We start from the raw sequence: 22923 nt of genomic DNA, 5'->3' as shown, positions 1-22923 counted from the left end.
CTTCAAAAAATCAGACATAAAGCTATGTTTATGATCCAGCAATTATACTGAATATACACCCAAAAGAACTGAAAGCAGGAACTCGAACAGGTATTTGTACACCAATATTTATAGCAGTATTACTCACAACAGACAAAAGGTGGAAACAACCCAAATGTCCATTAACAAAAGAACGGATATACAAAATGTGGTATATGCATATGACAGAATAATATTCAGCCTTAAAAAGCAATGACATTCTGATACATGCTGCAACATGGGTGAACCTTGAAAACATTGTGCTAAGTGAAACAGGCCAGACACAAAAGGGCAAATATTGAATGATTCCACTCACATGAGGTACCTAGAAGAGTGAAATTCATAGCGACAGAAAGTGGAATGGTTACCAGGGGCTGGGAAGAGGAGACAATGGAAAGTTATTGTTTAATGGATACAGTTTCAATCTGGGATGATGAAACCGTTCTGGAAACGGGTATAGTGGTGATGGTTGCACAACAATGTGAATGTACTTAATGTCACTGAACTATACACGTTAAAATGGTAAATTCTGTTATGTATATTTTACAATAAAAAAAAATTAGGTGCTGGCCCCGTGGCTGAGTGGTTAAGTTTGCATGTTCTACTTCGGCCACTAAGGGTTTCTCTGGTTCGAATCCTGGGCGCAGACATGGCACCGCTTATCAGGCCACGCTGAGGCAGCGTCCCACATAGCACAACCAGAGGGACCCACAACTAAAAATACACAACTATGTACCAGGGGGCTTTGGGGAGAAGAAGAAGAAGGAAAAAAGAAGACTGACAACAGATGTTAGAGCTCAGGTGCCAATCTTTAAAAAAAAAAATCAAATGTTTAGTACTCAAAATAGAAAATAAACGTAATGTGCCTCTTTTTAGTGATATGTACTTTAAAAATCTCTAAAATTATGGACTTTTCTAATAACCATCTCTTACACCTCAGCAGAAACTAAATAATAAATTACTGAAACAAAAACTCAAAGTATTCTTGAATGTCAAATCTCAAAAGTTGGTCTGACAACTGTGTAACAAAGAACGTCAGCTGTTTATTAACTTCTTTCCTTCCTAACTCCATTACTCTTTCCCAGGGAGAAAAATGCTTAATATTTCATTCTACTCAGCTACGTAATTATGAAAGTAGAATTTATTTCTTAAAATCTCTAGAGCTAAGCCAGGAAAACCTAGGTTCATTCCAGTCCAAACACAAATTAATGTTTTCAACAGTTTGGCATTTATTAAGAAATGCTGGCAGTCAAAAGTCTTATGTTCTTCTAATAACTCCTTCAGGCCATCCCACGCAATGACATCATCCTCACCAAATAAAGCCCATTATGCAATACCCACATATACAGTACTATCACTTTCTGTGAGAACAGTCACTGCTATGAATGTTGAAAGGGCCTGAGATTATAACAAATATTCTGTATAAGAGATTTTTAACACTGAGCAAAGTAAATTTTAAAAGAATACTATAGGAATATCCTTTATCATATAAAGAAATGGTAAATACAAACTACAAAAAAATTTCTAAAATACACATTCAATGCAAAATAATAAGAAAGAAAAAGTAAAATTCATAAGGAAGATTGAGTCCCTAAATAATTATATAGAAGTAATAATTTTGAATTTGATTTCATAACTATTTAATAAACCACAATGATACTGTTCATGGTGCTTCCACAGGCTAACAACATGAAGGACGAAGGACATAAACGGTTGCCCATTAAATGAAGATACTGATTAATTAAATGATGACTGACACAAGTTTGTTACACTTTGGAAACCTTCTCTTTAAATTTGCCACATTTAAAATATACTCTATACTTAGGTGTTCCCTTTATGTTTTCAAGCACTATGCCATTCCCAAGAAAATTTCGCTGACAGAGAATGCAATAAAAATTATTTTATTTTAGCTAATAATAAAATTATGTAACCTAGGGAGGTCAGAAATGGGAATATTTTCTAATGCTTTTCATTCTAAAGTCATGTTATTTTTACCTAACTTGTGAGTTTTCTTTTTAAAATTGTTTTTAATTTTAATTAAAAAAAAATTTTTTTCTGTTTTATTTTATTTTTTTAAAGATTGGCACCTGAGCTGACATCTGTTGCCAATCTTCTTTTCTTTTTTTTCCTCCTTCTCCCCAAAGCCCCCTGGTACATAGTTGTATAATCTAGTTGTAGTTCCCTCTGGTTGTGGCATGTGGGATGCTGCCTCAGCATGGCCTGATGAACTGTGCCATGTCCGTGCCCAGGATCTGAACCAGCAAAACCCTGGGCGGCCGAAGCGGAGCATGCAAACTTAACCACTCAGCCACAGGCCAGCCCCATTTTAATTTTAATTTTTTATCAAAGGTAGTAAATTTATATAATTTTAAACACCAATTAGTGACTTCTGCTTCCAGGAAGATGGAGCAGATGTACTTTTCCCTATTCCTCCTGCTAAGCACAATTAAAACTCTGGAATTATATCTAAAAAAACAAACATAAGACTCTAAAAGGTTGAAAGAAGACGACTAGGGACTTCAGGATCCAAGGAATGACATAGTAATCAGTTCCCGGAGACTTCTTCCTGCCTCTTCTTTCCCAGACTTGGAGCTGATGTCTCCAAGTTGGCAACCCAGAAACATGGATGGGCAGAGATTTAAAAAAAAAAAAGCCCCAACAAAAGCCTGCTCTCTCTAGCTGAAGGACCAGGAAAGGAGCAACCTAACAAGACAGAAAACTTTTACACAATAACTGCTCTATCCCAGCCAAACATCCCAGAAAAACTATGGCCACTCCTCCCCACCACCCCCCCGACACACTGCCAAAGGAAGAGCGATGAGCCTAAACTTCTACCTTGCAGGACTGTAACGTGGCACTTCAGTGGCTCCTCTCCAGTCCCCACTGGTGTGGTGTCAAAGAAGGCCAAGCAGGGAGCCGGAACTTTCATGCCTGCCAGAAGGTCATGTGGCGCCTCCCTCCTCACCATGTGGGATCAGTGGAGACTACATGGGGAGCCTAGACTTCCACCTCTACTCAGCAGTAATGAGAAGCCCTCAGCCTTCCTGCTGGTGTGACGTCAGAAGAGGACTAGCAGACTTTGACCGTTGCCCAGTAGTCGGAGAGGCAGAAAGAAAAAACAAATGGGCTGTCCTAAGATTATTGTTTCTTTTCAGAAAGCAAGGGCCTTGAAGGAATCTCTTGATTCCTTAGAGGAAGAAAACAACAGAAAGTGTACAGGGTATGTAGCAAAAACTTCAAGGACTGAAAAAAGTTCAAAATCTCAACCTGATGCTAATTTTACATGTTCTACGTTAGAGTACAAAAATTCAGACCACCATGACTATGGTGTTATTTCTGAAATAAGAGAAAAAAAATTAGAAAGGCACATTTCAAGAGGAAGTGCCATTGAGCCTATTTGACTTTTGAGTGAAGGAAATACTTTAACAAGATCCAGTCCCTATAATTCACAACCTCAAAAGTCAAAAACAACATAAACTAGAAGGACCTGGGGGTTCAACGATGAGGATGTTGATAATTGACTTCTGAAGCCGAGTGTTGGAAATAGGCAACTGAGAAAATCCATTAATGTCTTATTTTGTTGATAATGCTATTGGAATTCATGCTGAGTGATGACCACTTGATATAACTAATTCAGAGAATATATATTTTTCTATGAAAGCTATAAATGAAGCTATCATAACTTGTTTTCCTCATTTTTACTTTCACATAGCAACATTTACAGAGATGCCAAAATGTGGCTCATTAGGAGGCAGGTCTTAGTTTTAATCAGATAGAAAATAAAAAGTATAGATCAATATAGTCATATTTTTAGATTACATTCTCTTATGTTTCTCTATAGCACCTTTGGAGTTAGAACTTTATGAACACTTTGAGCAAATTTATTACAATCCCATGACAAACTTTAATGGCAGCATATCTGGGCTACTTCATTGTGGCCTTCACTAGGATTAGAAAATCTGGTCACGATATTATGAAGAATTTCTTTGCAGTGAGGTTTAATTTGTTGTTAATAAGTATCTGTTGAAATTAAGATCACTAGATTAAAATAAACTCACTGTCAAATCTTGTTAACATAGTAACATTCTATTGGAAAAATATATTGTTAGAAGCAACTTGTTTTCCCATTTAAAAATATCTGTGAATATTAATGTATGACTTGTATGAATAAATCTGAAAGAGTAAATATTCCTTTTTCATTAAAAGACGAATGCATATTTTTGGGTTATATAGATGGAACAAGCGTCTCAACTGCTTGAGAAATTTATTTGGGGTGCATGTCTGCTTAAGAAGAAAGCTTTTTGTTCTTGCTGCTATTCTTTTCTTAGCATAACCAGAATATCCCCAACCTACACAGTCTGTGTCCTTTGCTCTATTTATAGCATAGTTTCACCTGAAATACAGATATCAGTATTGTCCTAGTACAGGTGAGGAAGGGAAGAATTCCTAATAAACTGCTAATATTTTTAGGCACATGGGGTTTAATTTTTGATTTCTAATGAAATGTTTAAGCCTATTTCCAGTCCCCTACTTACATTTAATTTCACAGAAATTTATTACTGGGTATGTTATATCCTCAACAAATACCATAAAATGAAAATACTTAGATCTCAGTTCAGGCTATTTTATGCAAAATTTTTTGAAAATTTAAGCATAATGAAAGAATTTCAAGTTTGAATATATAATTTCCCATGGTGGGGTTAACTTCTGTCAGTACTTGAGATTGTATCATCAGCCTTCTTTCATAATGGAATCCTTTTTCCAGTTTAGTATTTAATTTGAACATGTATTTGCCTTTTAAAAAGTGCTTGGCCTAAATTTACTGTAACTGCACGAAATAAGCATTTGTTTAAAACAACATTCTTGTAAACACTCTCACTGAAATGTATACAGAATTTAAATCATGACCAAATGTATTATCATTGCCCTATTTATGATTTTCATCAGCTTTCCCGAAATGATTTTTTCATAATGTAATTGTGAAAACAAATTGAGAATCTTACTGGTAAAAATGACAAGTTATTTTACTCAACAAAAGGATTAAGACAAAGTGATACCCAACCACCGTTTTATTCTGCAGTTCAGTCATTCTATAAAACCAATTAACCCAGGAGTCCTAATGCAGTTTCAAACATCACACTGGTAATCTTGTATATTCTAGCTCACTAACGATACCCCAAGTTTCCTAAGCCCTTACCAGACAGCAATTTGGTCTTACTGTTTATACTTAAATGCTCAAATTTTGCTTCAAAACCCAAACTTTTATTTTGCAGTAGAAGTGTAAAATTGCTAATTACTGATTTTATGTAAACGCTTTTTTCATCATTTCCCCACATCTTAAAACAAGATGTTTCTAGCAACTTCCTGAGATTTTTTGATTATCTTCCCCTGAACTCAAATTAGTACTTAACTTTGTGATTATTTACTGACAAGGATCCAAAATGTAAGCAATCCATCTATTTTCAGCACAACTAATTCTAGGCAAATGGATTTTTATTTTTCACTGCAATACTGGATATTTTCATTTCATTTAAACTATGGTACAGTCGTCCCTTTTTTCTCCTGCTTGGAACAGTGCTCTGTGAACTGTGTCTTCCAGCACATTTTAAAGAAGAGAACCAATTCAAAAACAATTACATACTTTGCTTATTAATGAAAGGCTATGTAAAATGAAAACAAATTTTTACTAGAAACGGCCAAGTTTTAAAAAAGAAGCAACTATTTTTGCATTTTCATAAAGTAGATCAGCTTGACCATCATCAGCTTTTGAAATGTGAATTTCTATTGCAGAGTAAAGGTCTTGTTTTTATAATACTACGATGCACTGTATTTCTTCCTGCCCTTCCATCCACCCTTCGTCCATCATCTGGAGAGCAGGATGTGCTGGGCCCCAGGACCGGCACCTACTTGGGGACGGTCAAGGTTTGGACCAGGGTGCTTAATAAACCAAAAAAAAGTCTCACTGGAAAAGCTATCAAGGATGCTAGCTAGGGTGCAAGAAGGCCCACACAGGATGCTTTATATATATACATTTGTATAAATATATTTGTGTGTGTGTGTGTGTGTATGTATATATATAGTTTGTATACCATTTGCTCAGGAAAAGCAATAATGTAAACTGAATGACTTGGAAAATGCATTTTTTTTTCAGTTATGTTTTCCACATATCCTAGGAGAGTGGGAAGCTGAAAAATGTATGTAGGATGATAAAACTTTGGTACATATTTCCAAAGCTGGGCCATGAAAAGATACTAAAGAAATTTAACAAGAGGAATGAAAAATTAAATCGAATTTAGAACACTAATGTAATTTAGCCAAGAGAACTATTTTTACAGTCTGGAGACCTGGGTTCTATTCTTGTTTTGTTAGTAACATAGCTGGACTGGGATGATACAAAAGTTACTTAATTATGAAACGTAAAAATTGTATAATGAAAAGGGATGAGAACTCTCTTCTTTGGAAAAAGGTATTTTATAAATACAAGGCATTATTAATGACAGAAACTTTGCCACCAAACAGAATTATTTGATAACTTCTCACTTTAAATAATAAAAAATATAAAGATAACTAAAGAATTTCTCCAGAAGTCTAAAAAAAATTCTTAAAATGATTACCACAAAATTCAAAGTAAAACTCTTAAAGCACAACTGAGAAGGAAAATAAATCATACACTACAAAAAATGACTTCAACAAAAAAACTCTGGGAAAACATGATACCAGTTACCAGCAGTAACCAGCCAGCCATCTTTACCTTCTATACTGGAGTGGACACGTCAGTTTAGAACCACGGCAGTACAGTGCACCAATTTACTCCTGTTATATATTTTATGACTCCATAATGACATGTAAAATAAGACTGACAAAAGTAAAAACATTTTATAACAAAGTGGAAGTGGTTTATTTTAGATTCAAAACGCATACTTCAAAAAGCTATATCCATGCCCAGAACAGAGTCTGAGGCGCACATTTTTAATCAATAAATGTGGCACTGAAGTAAGCAGGGGAAAGAAAAGGAAGGGGAAAATCGAGGAAGCTGCCTTTGGCTGAGCACATATGCTCCATATGGCCACAGTCTCATGTAACCCACAGAAGCTCCTTCTGAGGCAGACATTGCACAGACGAGGAAACTGCCACTTTGGAAGGTTAGGAAACAGACTCCAGGGTTACACACAGCTAGCAAGTGACTGAACTGAAATCCAAACCCGGATTTCTCTGCATTCAAAGCCCATGCATAAATACACTTACACAAAACACTATTATACTATAAATTATTATTTTAAATGCTGAAAAATAGGTACATAATTAATAGGCAGCTCCATTATCCTAGTAAAAATCAGGGATTTTTACAGAGATACCATTTAACATGATCTAATACACCATCGCCAAATTGCTTCTGCAGACAGACACCTTTAAGATCCTATGGCATGCTTGCACCCTGCCATGTCACTGGACTGGCTTTTTCTTCAGATCTTAAAACAGGAAGGCTGAAAAATTAGAAGGAGAGGGGCTACTTTACTGAGTTATACTCTTGCTCCCTAGCCTACCTTCCTATATCTCCTGGAATTTTTATTCCTTTATTTTCTTGGGGGAAATTATTTTTAAAACTATTTAATAGAACTTTTAATAAAATGTTTTCATATTGTGATCAAAACTTCACACCCCCAGCCCCGCTGCAATGATTCCTAAAAAGTAAAAGGCACACATTCATGACTTTGAAAGGCTCCTGCTCCTTTACGTAAATTCCCTAAGCTGTCCTGATGCTGTCCTGTCTGGTATCAGTTGTCACGTGAAACGATATAAAACGAGGCTCCAGTAGACAGGTCGTAATCCTGTATCCAGTGCTCACTAAAAGGAACCAAGGCTGCTTAAGGATAACAAATACTTTATGTGGGGGAGGGGAAAACAGGATGGATCTGGAAAATCTTTTTGTTCTTGGAATGCAATTTTCAAGTCCTCAGCAGCAACGCTGGGATGGGAAAGAGGATTGCCCAAGAGGAGGGCTCCCACACATGAAGGGTTTAGGCAGTGACATACAACAGGTAGAGCCACTTGTAAACATCCTGAATTTCTAAGAGATACTTAGTCCGTAAGAATCCTAAAAAGGAAAGAACATGAAGGGTGCTGTGAAGAAATCAATACTGGGTTGGCCCTGTGGCCAAGTGGTTAAGTTTGCGCGCTCTGCTTCCGCAGCCCCAGGGTTTTGCCAGTTCGAATCCTGGGCGCAGACCTGGCACTGCTCATCAAGCCATGCTGAGGTGGCATCCCACATGCCACAACTAGAAGGACCCACAACTAAAAATACGCAACTATGTACCAGGGGGCTTTGGGAGAAAAAGGCAAAATAAAATCTTTAAAACAAAAAAAGGAGAAATCAATACTCATGGAAAATTCTCCTTTTGTGAAAAAGTAAGGAGACAATAATCAAGGTATAGATTCTATAGAAAATGTCTTTTAAGTTCATCTTGTCTTTATCTTATGTTAGAAAATAAACAAGTGTTTACAACTGGCAACTCCTATGATAAGACAGCAAAATTAATAAACCTACGCTGGTCACTGTTTATCTAACCTCAAGAACGTTTAGTTCCTATTGTTACTAAAGAATGTCTTCATAAGCAAGATAAGCAATTGAGCCAATAATAATTAGGCTTCTAAAAGCAACTATTAGAAAGAAATATACCAACAAGATAGATTTAATGGTATAATGATTTTGGGTAGAAAGCCCCAATCCTAATAATAGAAGTGGGGACCAAACAACACAAGAAGATTGAGCACTGGACACAGGCTGGGGTTTCTGCACAGGGTGGGATCCTTACTGCTCTTATTAAAATGACAAACTAAGGCTTTTTTACCTTTCCAGCATAATGCTGACAGGGGCCCAGCTGAGCCAAAGCACAGTCCAAACGGACTTGCTAACATCATATTTAACACTAGCCATAAACATACCCATGATATGTTCAGACCATGAGCATATCATATCCTAGGAACAAGGTAGCTGTTACCAAAACTTTCTTCTTTGCCTACTGCACCTCCAAAAAGGGTCCTTTCTCTTTTTTTAATAGACTAGTGTTGAGAGTGCTCAATTTGGCCTATGTAGGATGAGGTTAGAATTTGTTGTTAGTGTCCTTGAGTCAATTCTGACTCCTAGCGACTCTGTATACGGCAGAGCAGAATCCTGCCCTGTTTTTTAACACCATCTTCTCAACTTCTGGTGCTATTCATAGGGTTTTCATGGCCAATTTTTTTGGAAGTGGATGGCCAGGTCCTTCTTCCTGGTCTGTCTCAGTCTGGAAGCTCCACTGAAACCTATCTACCAAGGGTGACCTTTACGGAATTTTTGAAATACTAGTGGCACAGCTTTCAGCATCACAGTAACATGCAGCTGCCCAAAGTGTGACAACCAACAGTGGTGATGTGGTTCCCTGACCTGGAAACAAACCCAGGTTATGGCAGTGAATGCCAAATTTTAACCACGAGACTGCCAGGGCTGGCTGGGGTTAGAATAACTGGGGTTAACTATTACTTCACTCAGAGACCCTTTGGGAAAAGAGAGCTACTTCAACTGCCTGATTAACTTTAGAGCAGTGCTTCTCAAACTGTAATGTTCTCGAAATCACCTGGGGATCTTATCAAAATGCAGATTCTAATCCTGTGATTGGTTCTGAAGTTCTGCATTTCTCATGAGATCCTAGGTGATGCCATATTGCTGGTTCATAGACTACACTTTGAATAGCAGAACTTTAAAGAACCATAGATTATTCTTCAAAATTTCAAAAGATGCTACCATACAACAGTAGTATCCTAGGAAAAGCAGGGCATAACAATTTAAAAGAATAATTATGACTTTGAATAGTATTTATCAACCAAGAAAACAGAAAAACTTGTGTTACTGAAACCAAATACTGACCAAGAATTTTTCAATTCACAGATGCAAGAGGATCAGCAAACCTCAAGTAGGACAAATACAAAGAAAGTCACATCATAATTAAACTGCAGAAAATCAAAGACAACAGAAAAATAGTCTTAAAAACAGCCAGAGAAGAAACAAATGTTGTCTTAAATGTATCATGAACAAAACTGAAAGCTGCTTTTTCAACAGAAATTCCGCAAGTAAGAAGAGAATGTAACACTTTTAAGGTGCTGAAATGGAAAAACAAAAAACCCTGCCAAGCAAGAATTCTATACTCAGCAAAAAAATGAAGGAAAAATAATGATTTTTAGACAAAACAAAACAAAAATTCTGAAAGAATTCAATGCTAGCAGACCTACTCAGGTTCATGATACAAGGAGCAGAGGGTCATTCATTCATTTATTCCAAAGTCTACCAAGGGTACACCATGTGGCACACACTACTGTAAATGCTGGGGATACAGACAGACAAGGTCGTTGTTCTAATGAAGCTTATATCATAATGGAGCAAGCATTCAATAAATAGAGACATACTATGAAGGAAATAAAGAATAGCAGTGAGGAAAGGTGGTTCAGAGCACCTGGACAGGGTTTATCATGAAAGTCTCCAAGGCAGTAAGTTTTGGGGGTTGGGGACTAATATTTATTGGTCACTTACTATGAGCTAAGAATTACTCTAAGTGCTTTTTATGTACTCACTCATAGTTAAGCTAAAATCTAAAGGATGAGAGACATCCAGTCACAAAAAGATTCAGAGGAAGGGCATGCCACAAATACAAGATATCAAGCTCAAAGGCCACAAAGGGAAAATAAGTTTGATGACTAGAAAGAAGAAAAGTGTAAGTGAGCTATGTCCAAGAAAGAATCCAGTTACAGCTTAAGAAGTTGGCAGAGGTCACAACAAGGCCTTTTAGACCCCGTTAAGGCAAATGAATTTTACACAAAGGGCAGTGGATAACTACTACAGGATTTTGTTTGTCTGATTTTACAGGGAAGTAACATGATCTGATTGACATTGTAAAAATATCATTTTTGGTTGCTGTATGGAGACTGCTTTCAATGGGTAAGAGAAGAAACAGGAAGACTAGTTAGGAGGCTACTGCAATGGTTCATGGCAACGGATGACGGGGCTTGGGCTAGAGTTTCAGCAGGGGAAAAGAGAGAGTGGACAGATTTAAGACATGCTGAGGTAGATATGATTTGCTAATAGACTGAAGAGGACAGGAGAGAGAGAATGAAGGATGACTCCCAGCTTTGGGGCCTGAGCTACCGCATGGATGGCAGTAACCCTAATTAAGATGAGTTCTTACCTCAATAAATGCATGGTACTGTCATTTACCACAAGAACAGTTTGTTGATGTTAGTTTCTTCACTCCACCTTTTTTTTTTTTGAGGGAGGGAGGGAGGGAGTAGGGGCAGCAACTTGAGTCCTTTCTGCTCAAGGTACATCTGAGATACCTACTTAGACATCTAGCGGAAATATCAAGTAGACAACTAAATACGTATCTGGAGCTCAGGCACAAAGTCAAGGCTAAAAGTATTTGTTGAATGAATACACCACAGAATCAAAACTGACTCCAGTTGAAGCCAGTGTCGGGGAGGGAGCGCAATTTAACTCACATCTCTCAAACACAATCTCTGAGGAGATGCCTCAAAACCCCTAGGCCTCCTAAGTCTTAAGAACTCCAAACCAGTCTGCCCTTCATATCTTCTAAATGAGGAAAGATAAAAAAGAGTGACTTAAGCCAAACATCTAAACAGTAAAGAATCAAGGCTAAAACATCCAAATCTTCTTACTCCCAAAGTAACATTTCCCCTATCCTACCCCATCCCATCAAATCCATGGGAGCAGCTCAGCCATTACAAACTATCCCATCCCCCACTTTATATACACACTGGTTTGTGCTATGTATGCTATACAAGGAATCCCAACACATCTATAGCATTGCTTCAAGAAATTTCTTCAGTCTTTGTCTTCTAATATCCTTTCCTTTTGAACAGGGTACAGCTCTTTATCCTTGGACTCCATATCTCCTATCTCCATGTCTCCCATTTCCCATATCGCCTCAAAGTAGAGCCTACAACGCTTTCGGATACATAACATTAAATCCCCTTTCTCCTACTTAAAGATCATTAAGAGGCTAACCACTATCTGAATCAGTATTTGTCAAAGGAGGGTAATGGGAGCCTGCTATCCAAGGGATATATGAAATAACCCACTGGAGTACAGCAGAAAAACATTAGAACTTTTATTTCTATTTATCTTTAATTTCTCCTTTAAAATTTTATATTTTATGTATATTTTTAACAAATATAATTTTAGTACATTGGCACATGCATATAATATATAAACAAACATATATTTATCAAAAATTTTTTACTATAGGGACCACTGGCTGAAATGACAATAGAATACTGACCACAGGTATTAGGATTTGGGACACTGCAGACACTTGAAAGAACAAGAGGTAGGCAACACTGTTCATCTTTCTTTTCCCTAAATTAATGCAGACTTCAGATCTTAAAAAGAAACTGAATAAAGAAAACACAGGAAAGAAAAACTGAAGGTACTCTTAGAAGAGTCTAATTAATATATCTTTCCGTCCTCTCCCAACTCAACCAAGAAATGGAAGGTTTGGCTACAGAAAAGTTAGACTGATTATAGTCAGTAAAGTAAACTGCCTATCATTTAATGTTGCTTACTGTGCATTATGATAATTACATACTTCACTAAAGGCTTACTTGGTTGTTTGACTTTAGTATTAAATACAACTTGTAGTAGAAACATGTCATTGTTTTAGGTTGCCCAGGATCTAAACAATACCTGTGCTTGCAGAATCCAATACTTTATGAAACAGAAATCTTTCCTCAAGAGAAGCTGAAAAATGCTGTATAGTATACTTGCTTTCCCAGCCTCTCTTGCAGCTGGGGACACAGGCACACGATCTAAGTTCCCCCAAGCAAACACATCCTCCCCAACCCTGAATTGACAGCAGAGTGGTAACAACACGTCCCAATTTCCAGAGGCAGTGGTGGCAGAAGTTCCAGTGCTGGCATATAGTGTCCATTAACACTGGAGTTGGTCGTACAAGTTGAGGTGTTGTGTCTATCTCCAGTGGCAGTGCTAGTGTCTTCGGAGGACAAGTTCTGTCACACGATTTTGGATATTGTTACTGGTTTACCTATCCTTCCAGCCTGGTTCTCCAGTGCCCCCAGGGATTTTGTGGGCTCCTCATCATGAAAGTTGGTTTCTGTTGCTTGTAACTAAGAACCCTGACTAATATCATCTCTCTTATCCTCTATGACACCAATTAAAGAGGGTCTGAATGCCTGACTTTTTGACATCAAAAGGAAGCATACTCACTGGCATTATCCTTGAGAATGTTTTGATTGAATTCTACTATATCATTGAAGCTCCAAGGGTTCCCAGTAAACCTAGTCACAGAGAAGTCAGTTGTCACTATTTCTAAAGCTAAGAAGGTGAATAGGCTCTTCATCATTCCCCGTTTTCTTCATCATTCCCTTCTCATTCACTCACCCACCCACCCACCCAATAAACACTCAAAGGGCATTCGGCCTTGTACTAGGTGCTGTACAACAAAAAGAGAGTAAGACAGAGCCCTCTATAGTAGGCAGAATCCTAAAATGGCCCCCCAAGATTTCTCCCCCTAACCCCTGGGACTACGAATATGAAATACACTCTTAATATGTTCTTCATGTGGCAGAAGGGATTTTGCAGATATAATTAAGATTACTAATCAATTGACTTTGAATTAAACAAAAGAGAGAATCTCGCTGGACCCCAACTCATCACATGAGCCCTCTGGCTTGCAGCAGAAGAGGAAGTCAGAGATTCGAAGCACAAGGATTTGACACACCACTGTTGGCTTGAAGGTGGAACTGGGCCATGTTGTAAGGAATGTGAGTAGCCTCCAGGACCTCAAAGCAGCCTGAAGCTGACAATCAGCAGGAAAATGGGGACCTCAGTTTTACAGCTGCAAGGAACTGATTTCTGCCAAGACCTAAATGATCCTGGAAGCAAATGCTTCCCTAAAACCTTCAGATAAGAGCCCTGCCTAGCCAGCACATTGATTTTGGCCTTGTGAGACCCTGAGTAGATAATGCAGCTGAGTAGTCTTCTGACCTACAGAAATCTAAGATAACAAATGGATGTTGTTTGAAGCTGCTAAATCTATAGTAATTTGTTATGCACCAAGAGAAAACTAATCTACTTCCTTCAAGGAGCTCCCAATCTAGTATGAGAAAAGACAATATCGTTCACTGTGACAGTAGAAAAGTGTGCACAGGGTATTAGGGAAGCAGGAAAGAAGTGCTTAACTGGGGAAGGGAGACAGAGGAGAAGGAAAAAGAGAAGGTAAAAAAGAAGGGGTGTTACGAGTGACACATGAGTTAAGAATGAATAAGCCTAAACAAAGAAGTGCATGAAAAAAGTAATACATCATAAATGTACAATGTTTTTAAAAAGTATAAAGTGAATAACCATATAAGTAACGATCCTAGGTTAAGGAATAGAACATTTCCTGTACTTTAGAAATATACCCCAATCTATAAGTCCCCTTTCCTAACTATAACATTTTCCCTCTCCCTTAGAGGTAACCATTATTCTGACTTTTGTGGTAATCGTTTTCTTGCTTTTCTTAATAATTTTAGCACTTTTGTATGATGTTGCTTGCTTTTGAACTTTATTTAAAAGTGTTTGTGTTGCATATATTGTGTCATACTTCATTTGCTCAACGTTTCGAAGGTTCATACATGAAACTGCATGTAGCTATAGCTTATTCATTTTCACTGCTGTGAAATCCTATCAATAAATATATCACAACTGATTTATCCAATCTATTGATGATCGTTTGGGTTGTTTCTATTTTGTCAAATATGAACAATGCTATGAACATTCTTATACATATATCCTGGTGTACATATACACAAGTTTCTTTGGGGCATAAGAGTTTGGAATTTCTGGGTCACAGAGTATGTGTATTTTCAACATTACTAGGTATTTTTGAAAACTGATGCACCAACTCACATTCCCATTAGCATTGTATGAGTGTCCCCATTGCTCTTTCTTTCCAGTACTTGCTATTGTCAGCTTTTTGAGTAGTACCTCAGTTTGGTTTTATTTTCCATTCCCTTAATTACTAATAAGGCGGAGCACTTTTTCACGTATTTATTGGTCATCTGGAATTCCTCTTTAGTAAAGTACCGTTCAAGTGTTTTCTCAGTTTTCTATTGGGTTGTCTTCTTACTTGTTTGTAGAAATTCTATACATAATGCTGGATATCATTAGTTTGTCCTATTTCCAGGAAACCTTCCCTTACTCTGTGGCTTATCTTTTTACCCTCCATGATGTGTAAACCATTTTTTTAAACCTATTTTTAATGACAAAACCTATTGCCTAGTTTTTCTAAGAAATAAGTTTAATAAAGCAGCTAAAATCTTTGGTTTAAGACTTTCTTCAAATAATAAAAATCTAGAAACTTAGAAGAGCAAGGGAAAAAGTTAAAAGTGAGTAAGGAAATACCTTAAACTTTTAGGACTAGTTTATGATTCTAAAATCAGTAGCAGTGCATTTAATATCACTGGGTACTTTAGGAACTCAAAATAATGTTCCTTTGTGTGAATTATCATATTTACCATCTATTTTTTCTCCAAGCTTGAGTGGAATAACTGTTTCATAAATGAATTGAAAAAAATAATGAACATGTATATTACTACTTAAAAGTCATATTTTGAGATATTAACCATCCAGCCCCCAAATACAGCCAATGTAAAAGGAAATGGACCCTAGGAAATCCTTGGCCCCAACACTGCTGCCATTCTTCTAGTCTCAACATTGATTTTGTGGTGATCTATGACTGATCTTTTTACCCCTCCTAAAGGCACCATCGTACTCTTTACCCTTCCTATTTAAAAAACAATGCCAGTACAGTTGAGTCTAGATTTCTCCCTTGAAACATAAATTTAAATTTTATTTCAGACGTCTTTATACTGAACAGCCATGATCTCCCACATGGTCTCTGCCTCTCTTTATAAAGCATGTGTGTGTGTTTCTGTTGCAGGAGGAAGGACATAACTAACAGAAGTCTTTTTACCTTGTAAGTCTTTCCCGCTGTGTCAGTACAATATAAGAACTGTGCTGTTCCTCAGGCAGAAGAGAATGGAAGAAGCTTACGGATGAGCGTATATTAGAGCTATGGGCTCTCTCATTTCGAAGGGAAGGTAAAGTTATGAGGGGGAGTTATAAATATTGTTTCCTGAGATGTGTTCTTGGCACCCTACATTTCAATTCAATATGCACAATTCCATAGAAACTCTGTTACAAAGAGTAGCATTATATACAATCTAATATCCATAATTCTGAAACTGGGATACACATGGGGGAGGTGGATTACAGAAAACAGCAGAATAAACATTATACAAACTTATTTGGTTTGGTTTTCCCTAATGGCTAGTAATCTGAAACCATAGATTTGTATTAAAACGAGCATGAAAATATAGAGTGGAATTCTTAAGAAAATTCCAAGCCTTCAAATTTCAAGTTCCCTACTGAAGCAACTTCAAGGTCTGCACCCAGACCTCTGAGGTTAGAGGGACTTAAATAAAAATTCATGTCATCAACACATACACACACTCTTTAGAGAGAGACATGGGAGATCATGGCTGTTAGACATAAAGAGGAATGAAATGCAAGTTAAAATAACTTCCATATTTGGGGAGAAAACAGGTTGTTATGTGGCCTATAAACCTAGTTAGGCTACATACAATATATAACACTGTTTCTATGAGGAAGTGCTTTTGAAATTTTGTTTGTAAATTAAGTTTAAGTTTTAAAACTGCATATAATTTGTTAGAACAATTCCACTTGTAAGAATTTGCCCAAAGGAAATAGTAGGAGACGTGAGCAAAGAGTTATATAAAAGGATGCTCATAGTGTTACTTATAATAAAAAATCAGAAATAATCTAAATGTCCAGTAAAAGGGATCTGGTTAAGTACAAAGACATGATTACTCTGCAGCCATTAAAATTCTAAGAAAATATTAATAGACAAGACACAACATTTCTAACATACTAGAAGATGGAACAAAGCAAACTACAAAGAGCTGATACATGGTTTTCAGTATATATGTACATGCATTAAAAAAAAAAGCCAGAAAGAGTATGTGAAAATGTTTACAGTGGTTTATCTATGCAGTAGTATTATTCCTTTTTTCCTTTCTCTCCTTTGTGTATTTGTTTTTCCAAATTTTCTACAGGTAATACCTATAACTCTTAATTACAAAAGAATTCAAATTAAATATATAGGAGTTTATATACACACACAAAGAACTTTCAATTCTTTGTCATCAACTGGTTCTATGACAAAAGGTAGAAAAATAAATCTTTCCCCTTAATTTATATACTTTCTCTTGTAGAAAAAATTATATTCCTCAGGATGCACTGAATACAGAACAAAGACATAACATCTCTCACTTATGATTTTGACGGTGTGTGCAAAGTAAAGACAACTTATGCACTGCTGGTATAAAGCTAAGCGGACAACCCTTCTAGAAGGGCAATTTTACAATCTGTATAAAAAAACCTCAAAATTGCATATAACTTTTAATCAATCAATTATATTTCTAGGAATTTATCCTTAGGAACTAACTGGACAAGTCTGCAAAGACAGACATACGAGGCTATTCTCAGTAATATCATTTGTAGTAATGAAAGTTGAAAACAATCCTCATGTGCATCAATGGGGTAAATTAAATGACAGTATAGCTATACAATGGACTGCTATTAAAAAAATTATGCTACAGATCCCTATTTTCTGATATTGTATCTCATGTAGTGAAAAAAATCAGACGATAAAACAGCCTTTGTATGATCTCATTTTTATAATTAAAAAGTGAGAACATGTATATTCATGAAGAAAAGTGTCTTCTTTATAACTTTTTGTACTACAGTGAACAACTCTTAATATCAGAAGAAATGATTTCTAAAGTCTACTAAATTCAACCAGTCTGGTTAATGAAATAAAATTAGTTTTGCTGTTTTCTACTCTTTCGTCATTTCTAAGGCTCTTAGAAGGTTCTTCCTGATTTGAAATCATAACACTTAGTGGATGGTAAATGTGTGGAGTATACAGTTAATGCCTGTATTAACAAAGACGACTGCTTAAATGCAAGTCTTTCTTAACAAGATTTTATTTCAAAAAGAAAAAATTATATATCCCCCCTGGCCCTGAGATGCTACCAAGGGTCCCATAATTACGACTGAGCCCCCGTTTGCTGCCACCTCCTCCCTTCACCTCTGCCTTCTCAACCATTATTCAACAGTGTTTTCAGCTCTAGTCACCATGGTGGTTACTGTCTTCATGAATATAGAAAAAACCTTGCCAAAAGAAGTCTGATTTACCAAATAAATAATACAGAAGAAAATCTCAATTCTATTCAAGACAGTAAGCCCCACATCGCTGTCCAATATAATTTTCTGCGTTGATGGAAAGGTTCTGTCATCTGTGCTGTCCAATGTGACTGAGAGTAGATCTGCCTAATGTGCTGTCCAATATGACACAACGTGGCTACTGAGCACTGGAAAAGTGGCCAGTGCAACTGAGGAACCAAATTTTTAAATTTTAACTTATTTTAATTTTAATAACCACCTATGGCTAGTAGCTACCATGCTGGACAGCACCGCTCTAGAAAAACTCACAGAACATATATTGTGGTTGATACAAAATATACACAAATAAGGATCCAAGAAAAATATGATTTCCACCTAAGACCTGGCACTCTAGTGCATATTTCCAAGACCAACGAAACCATAATTTTGTGGCTTACAGATTGCTTCCTTGAAAAACTAAATGGCCTTTTAGTAATCCTCATTCTTCTTTACCTAGGAAATAGCATCCACTTCTTGGAAGTCTCAAGTCTCATGACTTCAATAACACTGCATTACCTTGGCTCACCCTCTACATCACAATTTGTTTTCTTTTTTGTGTAATCTTAGTCTCCCTCTCCTGCCTTCCACTATAGGCTTTTCCCCAAAGCTGAGTCCTTAGTTTCTTATTTCCTGTCTTCCCTTCAGAAGAGATTTCTTACAGCTTCAACCATGAGTGCTATTTGCCCTCTGTGAAACAGCACTACCTCACTATATAGCCTTAGAGACGTCATTTAACCTTTCTGACACTGCTTCTCATTCGTAAAATAACTTACATGGTTATTATGGTTCCTTCAGCTTTAGGATTCTGTGAATTCCAACACAGGCCTAGTTATGGAACTTTGTTTTTTTCTCAGGCTGATTCCTCTTCTTGCCTTTTTAAATGCCCATGGTTGTCAGTGACCAGCTTTTCCACTCTCCACACTCTTTCTGCAAGAATCTCATAAACTCGTCACAATGACTCTCTCAAATATATACCGCAGCCCTAATTTCACTCTTAAAGCTCCAGATTTACATTTCTATTTGCTGCACAGGATTAACTAGACGTGCTACCAGCCCCTTATATGTATCAGGAAATGAAAGAAATAATGTGCACCAAACTTGTCAGTGTGGCTTAGTGATCAAAACCGCAAGTTTTAATATCAGATGTATCTGAATTTGAATCCCAGTTCTGTTACTTATTAGCTGTGTAACTTTGATCAAATTAACCTCGAGTCTCCACTTTTTCACATGTAAAATGGGGTTAAAAAGAGTACTTAAAACTCATATGGTTGATGTACGTGCATGTTTTTGAAACACAGCTTAGTATAATACCTGGAATATGCTAACAGCTCAATAAATGTTAGCTAATATTATTATCAGTAGCATTACCATCTTCCTAGTCCTCCAGGTTTAATAGCTCAGTCATCTTTGATGCATTCTGTCCCCCACTTTTTTAAAATTCAATCTGTATTTGTACATTTTCATTTTCCAATATGATCTGTTGTCCATTCCCTCATAGATTTGGATTATTATTACAGCTACCCAACCAGATTACTAGATTTTTTAATATTTACAGGGTGAAGCCGGTTATTATTATTGCTTCCCCTATATTACCTACCATAATGCCTTACACATGAAAGTTCTGCTATTGTTAGTTCAAATAATCTTTACACCTATTTATTTATCCCTTGAGTTCTTTGAAGGCAAGGAGTGTCTTGGTCCTCTTTGTATATCTACACCTGCCAAAATTCCTTAGTCAATCAATGTTTGTTGAATGAATGAATGTTGATTAGCCCCGTCTCTAAACCTGTCATCAATCTAGCTTCCTCATATGTGAAAAGGACCTCTTACATTCTCTAATCCAACCATGTATTCTAACCAAACTGGTCTCACCACAACATTATCAAGAGGAGTCTCACTGTATTCGTCAGGACTCTTATTTTATATCAAAAAAATTCTACTCAAATTACTCAGAAAAGGGAATTTATTAGTTTGCATAATTTGAAAGTCCAAAAACAGCACTAACTTATCAGAACTCTTTCCATCTTTTGGCTCTGCTTTCCATTTACTGGCAAGCTCCAGGCTCACAATCTATTCTCTCAGCACCCCAGGGTTCAAAGCACGCCTCTTTCTCAATAGTTTCAATAAAAAAATCAGAATTAACACTCATGTTTGCCAATTGGAAAATACGCCCATCTCTGACAATCACTGTGGCCAGAAGGACAGACAACATTGCTGGTAGGCCTGAGTCATGTGAACACCCTTGTGTCAGGGTGGGAACTATGTAGCTGAGAGGGGTGAGTCTCTAGGAAAACTGAAGTATTGTCCTCAGATGAAAGGGGAATGTGTGGCGGATTGGCAAAATTAACTGACGTGCCCTATCCGACTTCTTGCATGCTGTCCACCAAAGCCTGAAGCGGCTTTCCTTCTCACTTCTACCTACCCACATCCAAGCTACAACCTTTCTGCCCCAAGAAGTCTCCTGTGATTTCTTTTAAGATTTTCCTTGTCCACTAGATCAAGTCACCCATTCCCAAGAAAATCCTTCCCTTTTCCTAAAGAGCTACCTTTTTAAAACAGGAGAGAAAAACCTCAAGAAAATGTTCCTAGTGAATTCTAATCATGTCACATTAAACATGGGATGGATATTACATGCTGTCTCTTAGAATGTAAACTCTTGAAAGACAGCAGTTCTACCAGACGCATTCTATATATTATGAAAGAACAGACTGTGTGGCAACTTTGATATATATAGTATTCAAATAATTTTCTAGGCTTTAAATTTTCTATAGGGTCTGAACAAAACATTTTAGCTAACATAAGTTGGGCCTGAATTCACCAAAGTACTTGGTATAACAGGTAGACTATGGTTTTGGAGTTGCCTCATACTAGGCTCAAATCCTGCTAATACCACCTTTCCTGGCCTTTAAGCTAAAGGTCTTTGTGCAAATTATCTAATCTCTCCAAACTTTGGATGCGCTATCTGTAGACAGGAATAGTAACATCTATCTGTATATAAGGAGCCTGTGTGGTAGAGTGAAGTGAAAAGAGGTAGATGGACTTGGGCTGAAATTCTGCCACTAATACTAGTTACAGTGACTCCTCATCTGTAAATTCTGAGTGATTCCTCATACGTAAAGTAGGGATCATAATATTTAACCCATTGGTAGTTGTGAGCATTTAACAAGGCAACATATTTTAAAACATCGAACACAATGAATAGCAAACACTGAATACTCAATAAATGATGTTCTCTCTATCAAATTATGTTTAAAATAATTCAGAGAATAATTCAGTATTTTTGTTCTTACCAAGGTTTGCCAAAGATATCTCATAATAAGTAATGTCTCTAACATGTTAGTAATGAATCTAGTCTAGTAAGGTATAAAATACCTTGTAATCTTTTTTCTTTTTCATACTTTTTGACCAGATAACATGTCAACCAACAAAAATTTGGCTTATAAGGAAACTATTAAAGTAACAAAATAAGCGTGGACAATAACAAATTAAAAATTCAGAGCACAGTAAGGGAAAAATTCATTGGGATTACTTATTTTTCTTCACAAATGCCCTTGGGTTTTGTTAGTTAATAAAATATTTCTTAAAGGCAAAACATGTTGGTCCTAGAACTATTTAAAGCAGATATGATAAGAAGCCAGATAAACTCCTGTAATCAACTATTCTTTAGCTTCAGGCTCAATGTAGTAATACTGAAATGACTCACACCAATATAGAATTGCTATGCTATCCATCTCCTAAACAACCATATGACGTATAGCCATTTCCTGAACAGAATCAGGAAATTTGGGGTATGAACGACAATTTTAGATGTCACCTATCAGAACACATGCAAAAGGTAAACGACTGTTCAAATTTACCTTACCAAGAAAGTTTAATTTTAATATCATTCGCTAAAAAATACAAACTATATTTAGTACAATTATTTCCAAAAAGAGATTAAATAAGTAGGCATTGAATTTCTTCCATTTTACACCAGAGCAAAAGTTTCTTTAAAGAATAGTTTCTTGAAGTAGCTTAACAGTTCTGTTTATTTTTCTAACATAAGTCAATCATATACAATGCTCATCAATCCTTAATGAGTGCACAAACATAGGAAAGGTGTTAAATCGAAGATTTTAAAATAAATAAAATGGAATACATATAAGACACAAAGTACTACACATTCCTTGATTGCAAAAATACTGTAGGAAATTAAAAAAATCTGACTACATCATACTATACAAACTGTGTAAGGGATTTTTTCCTCCTTTGTATTTGTGTAAAACATGAATAGACTCAGTTCTTAATCTACTCCCTGAGGAAGCTATATTTTAAACACAAGAAAAACATACTATGTTGAACACTTCAGTCACCAGACATTGTTCTCTACAACTAAGAAAACCAAATAATACCTAATTCTTTATTATCTTTCCTGTGTTGAAAAATACGTACAAAGCAAAGTGATGTCTGTCTGTTTTTAAAGAGCATTAAATACAGATATAGTAGCGATCTATGTATTTTTTTTAGGTTTTCTTCCTTCAACTTTTTTGGGGGGACATGAGGAGAGAGGAAAG

At 36.5% G+C, this 22923-nt stretch overlaps 1 protein-coding gene across 31 annotated transcripts in view; it reads right to left on the bottom strand.

Annotated features, from left to right (window-relative positions):
- The window catches only part of LRCH3 (leucine rich repeats and calponin homology domain containing 3), a 111707-nt gene that overhangs the window by 87898 nt on the left and 886 nt on the right, over positions 1–22923 (bottom strand). For 5 of the 31 annotated variants that reach the window (XM_070583602.1, XM_070583616.1, XM_070583620.1 and 2 more), the window contains exon 1: positions 2854–3067. The exons of 24 other annotated variants lie outside the window; for them this stretch is intronic. In XM_070583602.1, the coding sequence (XP_070439703.1) occupies positions 2854–2986 (133 nt within the window). In that variant the 5' untranslated portion in view covers positions 2987–3067. Of the gene's footprint in view, positions 1–2853; positions 3086–22923 lie in introns of those variants that run through there. 2 more of the 31 variants (XM_070583615.1, XM_070583622.1) reach the window with 2 other exon arrangements.

The sequence above is a fragment of the Equus przewalskii genome, chromosome 18 (assembly GCF_037783145.1).
Source record: "Equus przewalskii isolate Varuska chromosome 18, EquPr2, whole genome shotgun sequence".
NCBI classification, from domain to species: Eukaryota; Metazoa; Chordata; class Mammalia; order Perissodactyla; family Equidae; genus Equus; species Equus przewalskii.
The sequence above is the reverse complement of the archived record's forward strand: the minus strand, read 5'-3'. Positions and strand labels throughout refer to the sequence as shown.